General features: G+C 40.2%; 1 protein-coding gene across 2 annotated transcripts; it reads right to left on the reverse strand.

The window, feature by feature from the left end:
- Positions 1 to 787: 787 nt before the first annotated feature.
- Positions 788 to 5,122, reverse strand: LOC125467313 (UDP-glucuronosyltransferase 2A1-like). 2 transcript variants are annotated; one of them, XM_048562985.2, is made up of 2 exons: positions 5,000 to 5,122; positions 788 to 2,963 (listed from the first exon to the last, which is right to left on the reverse strand). In XM_048562985.2, the coding sequence occupies exon 2, from the start codon at positions 2,936 to 2,938 to the stop codon at positions 1,325 to 1,327; it is 1,614 nt and encodes a 537-aa protein (XP_048418942.2). In that variant the 5' UTR covers positions 2,939 to 2,963; positions 5,000 to 5,122; the 3' UTR covers positions 788 to 1,324. The 2 variants fall into 2 exon arrangements, with proteins under 2 accessions (XP_048418942.2, XP_048418943.2); XM_048562986.2 differs by lacking the exon at positions 5,000 to 5,122 and adding an exon at positions 4,345 to 4,989.
- Positions 5,123 to 7,304: the final 2,182 nt, after the last annotated feature.

Consider the following 7,304-nt stretch of genomic DNA (forward strand, 5'->3'; position numbering starts at 1 on the left):
ATTCTAATGGTGTAATGTGCTAGTGTATATTTACCTCAGTTAACATTAATTAAGCAGTTAGTAGAACACAGGATGGTTTTTAGGTAATCAATCTCATAGAGTCACAGATGTACAGCACGAAAATAGACCCTTTGGTCCAACTTATCTATGCCAACCAGATATCCTAAATTAATCTCATACCATTTGCCAGCATTTGGTCCATATCACTCTTAAACCCTTCCCATACATGTACCCATCCAAATGCCTTTTAAACGACATAATTGTATCAGCCTGCTCCTCCATCTAGGGCAGCTCATTCCACACATGCACCACCCTCTGCGTGAAAATGTTGCCCCTTAGGTACCTTTTAAATCTTTCCCCTCTCACTTTAAACCTATGCCCTTTAGTTCTGGACTGCCAACCCTGGGGGAAAGACCTTGTCTATTTAATCTATCCATACCCCTCATGATTTCATAAACTTTTATAAGGTCACCCCTTGGCCTCTGGCATTTCAGGGGATATAGTCCCTGCCTATCGAGCCTCTCTCCATAGGGTAAACCCTCCAACCCTGGCAACATCGTTGTAAATCTTTTCTGAATCCTTTCAAGTTTAACAACATCTTTCCTATAGGAGGGAGACCAGAATTGAATGCAATTATTCAAAAGTGGCCTAACCAATGTCCTAGAGATAATGGGAACTGCAGATGCTGGAGAATCCAAGATAACAAAGTGTGGAGCTGGATGAACACAGCAGGCCAAGCAGCATCTCAGGAGCACTGATGAAGGGCCGAGGCCTGAAACGTCAGCTTTTGTGCTCCTGAGATGCTGCTTGGCCTGCTGTGTTCATCCAACTCCACACTTCGTTAACCAATGTCCTATACAGCTTCAAAATGGCCTCCCAACTCCTATACTGAATGCACTGACCAATAAAGACAGGCATAACAAATGCCTAGTTCACTGCCCTTGTGAGAACCAACAGAAATTCATGTGCTCATGCACAAGGGAGAGCTGTGGTGGAAAATGTTGTGTGTTACAGGGAGAGAAAGAAATAATTGGGGGTCAAATGATTCCGTGGTTCTGTTATTTCCTTTCATAATGGTGCTCCTGCATGTAAATTAATATGATTAATTTTGCATAATATTTGAAAATCAGATTTCCAAAACAAATTAAAGTGCAGCATTTCACTGAGTATCTACAAGCAAGAACTACTGTTGAGAGACAAAACTGCACTCTTGTGCTACACTAATAGCCATGTGTAACTATAATGGGCAGACATTAGTTAACTGATTTAAATTTTTAATCCAATTAAAACAACTCTACCCACTTCCAGTTTGAAATGATGAATTTCACTGAGTTTTTTCTTTTCTCTTTCGAGTCACATTACAAAGTCTCTTCAATAGTAGGACTGTCATCACTATAACCATGAGGAACAGTGACAGCAGGAAGATCATCACATCCATACAGTAGTAAACATACCAGGGGAGTCGGTAAGATGCTGTACGCAAATGTGTTGCCGCCTTGTTTCGGGCAACGTACTCAACCCAGAAAATAGCTCTCTCCATCGGAGTCTCAGGTTGGTCTCTATGGAGAGCAGAGAGTTTCTGCATGTTCTCCCGATAAGAGGTGTTATGTATAACCTCATTAACTGCCTCCAATAGATCTGTTGACTGCATGGTTGTGACACAAATAACTTTTGCTGCACCTCGGATTTCAAGTCTGATTAAGTTATCAAATTGATCATAAAACAGAGGTATGCCAACTACTGGCACCCCATGATAGATAGCTTCATAAAGCCCATTGGTGCCACCGTGGGCAACGAAAACTCGTGTCTTTGGGTGCCCTAGTAAATCATTCTGAGGGATCCATTTTGCAAGTAGTGTATTATTTCCAATATTGGGAGGGATCTTTCCATCATGTCTCCAGATAACTTTCTGAGGTACTTGAGCAAGAGCCTCTGCTATTTTCATTGTCATATGCATTGGCAAAAAATTGACAAAGGTCCCCATTGACATGACAATAATCCCATGTTCCCCTGAGGACTGGACAAACTCTTCAAACTCTAGAGGTAAAGGCTTGGATGGTTTACACTGGAATCCTCCAATATAAACAATATTTGGCATGGTGGGTCTCGGGAATTCAAATATAAAATCTACTCTCATCAGCCACACATCTGCCCTGAGGAGAACAGTCTCAATATCAGTGCCTGGGCCTAGATAGCGATGGCAGAGTTTATTGTAAATTGGATATGTTAGAAAATTTGAAATTGCCAGTTGAACAAGATTTTGGATAACGTTTTGTGTTCTTTGGGAAAAACTCATTTTATCTGTCAATTGTGAGCCAGGAATTGGGACATAGGAAGCTGGTGATGGGGCAGCAAGGAACTGAGCTTCTCCAGTGGTGATCCATCGAACATTATATACCAAAGGGAGTTTTAAATAATAAGCAAGCATTGAACCTGTAGGAAATACAGGATCGGTAAGTACTAAGTCAAAATGCTCATTTTCAAGTTGATTTAACAAACTTTTGTTTTCAAAAATTGTGGTAATTAACAGCATACCCCAGTTGTGACAGGCATGCATAAAATACATTGTTTCATATTGGAACTTGACAAAGCCCCATGTTGTCCAACCATCTTGTAAGGCTTCAAATACGTTTTGTATCATATCATGCATAACATTTTCACCACTGTTTTTTCCAACAATACTTTCCATTTCAATTATGACAGATTGATATAGATCAGGCATCTCTTTGATGTACCATGATTTTGAGAAATAAAGCACAGTGAAACTGTGCCCACGGAGTTTCAGTTCTTCAATTAGAATTCTCATATTGATCCAGTGACTTCCATCAAGTGGGACAACCAATATATTAGCTCCCTGGATAATTGGGCAAGACAGGGTGAAGTAGACAGTTAGAATGCATGCAACCTGGAGTTTGTTCTTCCATGCAAGACAATCCATATTAACAGCAAAGGATGTCCTGATCCTGTTGGAGAATTGAAGAGAAGTATTAGTAAAACTCATAAATCTCTCCAAACTGGAATGTTTTCAGACCTAGTCATTTTTGAATTTCGGGAATACAGAATGATATTCAAATAACTAATCACAAGTTTGGAGCCAGGAAACATTGTCAATATAAATATTTATCGGAATCATTAAACACTAATGAAATATTATATAGAAGTGGTAAAAATTGTTCTCCATATCCAAATATTGCATCTGCCATATTTCTGATCAGCAGAATGCTAAGTGGTTGCTTGAGCCACTGAATATTTCCATACAGCATGTGTTTCAAGCAAGAGACTCTGACTACAGGGATAGAATGTACATTATGGCTTTAAAATGAATATCATAAAAAAATCAGAAGTAGGCCATGTGATCCTGTAAACTTGCTTTATCCTTCAGTAAGACAATGATTGAACTGTCAGCTCTACTTTTCACCTGTCCCTTGATTTTGTAAGTGCCCCAAAATCAAACAGTATCGGTATTGACTGTATTTAACAACTGAGTGCCTGCAGTCCTCTAGTGTACAGAATTCCAATGATCCACAGACTTCATGAAAAACTTGGCTGATAGAATTCAGAATTTCAAAAAGCCTACTCAAAGGATTTAAACTCTACAACAGATTGAGAGCTCCCTCACCTAGGGTTTTGCCAGCGAGTAGCAACTTTAGAACACAGAAGAACACAGCACAGCACAGGAACAGGCCCTTCAGCCCATGATGTTGTACCGAACATGATGCCAAATGAAACAGATCCTTTCTGCCTGCCCTTGGTCCATATCACTCCATTCCTTGCATTTCATGTACTTATTCTAAAAGCCCTTTAAATGCCCTCATCATACCCACCACCCCTGGCAGTGTGTTCCAGAGTCCTACCACTCTCTGTGTAAAAAAAACCTGCCCCTCATAGCTGCTTTGAACTTCCTCCCTCTCACATTAAACAAACGCCCCTAGTATTAGACATTTCCATGCTGGGAAAAAGATTCACACTGTCAACCCTATCTATGCATCTCATAATTTTATAAACTTCTATCAAGTCTCCCCTCAGCCTTCTCCACTCAAGAAAACAATCTGAGTTTTTCTAGTGTCTCCTTATAGCTCATAACCCTCTAATCCAGACAGCATCCTGGTAAACCTCCCCTGCACCCACTCCAAAGCCTCCACATCATTCCTGTAATGGGGCGACCAGAAGTGAACACTATTCTCTTTGTGTGGCCAGAAGGCCAACTTTGGATCGAGAGCAATTAATTTTGTATCTGTGACAACCCATTGAAAGTCAAGCCCCATGACTTTTGCAAGACAACATTTAAACAAATTCTTTTGTCCCATACCGTAGCTGAAAGGCAAGAAATGTATGTCAACTCACAAAGGAAAGGGTTGACAGTTGAGTCTTAGTTATTGGAGGACTGTGTCACCTGATGAAGTGATTTAATTAACCAGCGACCTATAATTGAATTCCCACCACAGATTCCTGAGGAATGCAAATTGTCATAAAATGTTAACGAGAGTATCTGTCCACGTTTAATAGGCATTATCTTCGATTCTTCAGCCAATTTCAGAAAAAGTCAATCATTTGCTTTCAATCCAATGAGCTCCAATTTAACTGTTCTTGGGAGTTAATACATATAACAGACAATGACATTTCTTTGTCACCAATATAGTTGGCTCTTTAAGATATTCTATTAGATGTCCAAGCTAATGCAGACTGGTCAGCTGAAAAGTATCAAGCAGCTATTTCACTTTATCTTTCATTATAATCTTTACTCATTTCTTGATCATGGATGTTAGTCCGGCAGATCTATCATTTTTTGGATTCCCCCTCAAACCTTCTTTGAAGATGGAGTAACATGTGCAGTTTTCCCAATGTAAAGGAACGGTTCCAAGAGAATCGTTGAAGATTAGATTTCGGACATCTGTGATAACGTTGTTTCAAAGTAAATGTACTTTTGCATGCAGATTTGCAACTGATTATTCACCACAACTGAAAGCTAGTTTTAACTTGCAATTGATGAAATTATTACCTCAAGAAATTATGATGCCTCACTTATCAGTGTAGAAGAAATGAAGTGCTGTACGATACTAATATTCCCAATAGCTGAGAGTTCAACTAATTCAAAAGTGTACTTAACACTGAGACAACCAATCATTCCAAAGTCCACTTGAATTTTTGAATATGTAACAGACTATGTTTGGCAATGATCATTTGGTTGCCATAGCAGGGATGCAACTTGATATGGATTTTTTTTCTGAGTCATTAGTGCCAGTAGATTTAAAGCATTGTTGAAAATTTTCACAGAAATTTCCAATGCATGTTAGCACTCGGGCAACTTGTTGATAACAATTTTCACTAACATTAACAAAATAGGGGTTAATTCAATTTAGGGTAAGAATGACCAGAAAGGCTAATTGGAATTGTCAAAACGTTTGTAGAAAAATTGCTTCCGGTGGGAATTGTAAGTTTTTTTTTGATGATCTGATCTATTTGCTTACTGGGATTCATTTTACGCTAATAATGAGATCATGGTCTGTCATGAGTGAATAGGCCATTTCCAAAGAAGGGTCCAGGCCTGAAATGTCAGCTTTCCTGCTCCTCTGATGCTGCCTGGCCTGCTGTGTTCAACCAGCTGTATGCCTTATTATCACATGATGAGACAGGTAAGAGCAAGTTACTGTAAATGCTGGAATGTGTACAGAAGACAAAAGATGTTGGAAATCACAGCAGATCATGCAGATCCATGGAGAGACTGCAAGCTAACATTTTCAGTCTAGATGACTTTATCAGAACTCTGATGAAGTCACCCAGACTCAAAAAGTTAGCTTGCAGTCTCGCCACAGATGCTGCCTGATCTGCTGTAATTTCCAGCATTTTGCTCTTCTTTACCATGACACGTAGTTTATTATCATTGAAACACAAGATAGATATATGTGAAACTTTACAAAACCAGTCCTTCCCTCTAAAATCCAAGTAACCATACCATTCTTAAATGTCTATGCCAACACTATTTAAAATCTGCTTTGGGGATGTGAGATGTTGTAAAGTGTATACCATCTCAATTACAGCTGCTCAAACTGAAGTTGAATCGGTTCTTCCTGCTCACAAGGTTCCTGCTTCTGGGTCCTGATGTTCTTGGAATGTGTGACAAATCCCCTCTGATTTGATTGATTTCTTTCAACTAGTTATCCAGGTCATTTCTGAGTACAGTGGCTTGGCAGTAGTTTGCAGGACCCGTAAGCAGTGGCTAGATTGTTGATCAGGTCTCATTCGTGCGAATACTTGGGGCTGGTCTAGGCTTGCCTTTGTACCTCCCTGTTCCCAGTTCCAAGACTTTCCAAGTCAGATGTAGGAAAGGGCACCTCTAGCAGTTGAAATTCCGTTATATCCACTATCACGGGCATCAACTCATGACTGATGTCGTCAAATAGGACCTTGCCTGTGGTTTAAATACACGGACTGGGCTGCTGTCAGGACAAACACAAAGGAGGTGGGACAACTACCGGTTTCAGTCCATTTTTTAATCTCATATTCCACCATCTGTCCCTGATATGCCTTCCATGGACACTGATGCACATTTTCTAACCCCTTCTCTGGGCTGTAGACGAAGCAACCTATATCTGTGCTGAAATAGGAAGAAGTGCAGATGTTAGAGTCAGAGATAACACAGCGTGGAGCTGGAGGAACACAGCAGGCCAGGCAGCATCAGAGGAGCAGGAAAGCTGACGTTTTGGGTCGGGACCCTTCTTCAGAAATATCTATGTGCTCCTGTTTTCAGAAAATCCTCACCAATCCTCTGTAACCCCTACCGTCATATAGCAAAGGGTGGAACTCCCATTGGGTTTCCTGCACACAGTGATTTGGTTATTTCAACTGAAAGTGAACATTTTTGTTGGTGAACTTTCAGAATCCTGTCCTCATATGCCACCACATCGGGTGGATCATACCACAGGCACCCTGGCTACCTGGATTCCCATGTGACTGTGCAGTACAATCACGATACATACACCAATAACTGTACAGAACTGTAGAAGAATATGTTGAATACAGTTCATGTGGTCACTATTAAATTTCCTTGAGATAGGCTACTTAACCAAAAAAAGGCATAGTTTTTGTGAGCATGACAGTTTAATCTCCCAGTCCCCTTGTCGTTTTAATGACAGAAAATTTTAAGTTTTAAAATCCCATTAAATTGTGGAATTCGAGTACCTCAACCCATCTCATTTTAAAATTCTAATCAGTGCCATCGCCTTACAAGTCTCACACTCTCTTATGGATTATAAGTGAGCCTGTCAATGGAGTGGGCTACCTTGATACGCATGGCCCACTCCCCT

Source organism: Stegostoma tigrinum, chromosome 33 (assembly GCF_030684315.1).
Source record: "Stegostoma tigrinum isolate sSteTig4 chromosome 33, sSteTig4.hap1, whole genome shotgun sequence".
Taxonomy (NCBI): Eukaryota; Metazoa; Chordata; class Chondrichthyes; order Orectolobiformes; family Stegostomatidae; genus Stegostoma; species Stegostoma tigrinum.

Bases quoted from the DNA above. Each gene is read 5' to 3' on its own strand.
- LOC125467313 (XM_048562985.2), bottom strand. From the start codon at position 2,938: ATGGATTGTCTTGCATGGAAGAACAAACTCCAGGTTGCATGCATTCTA.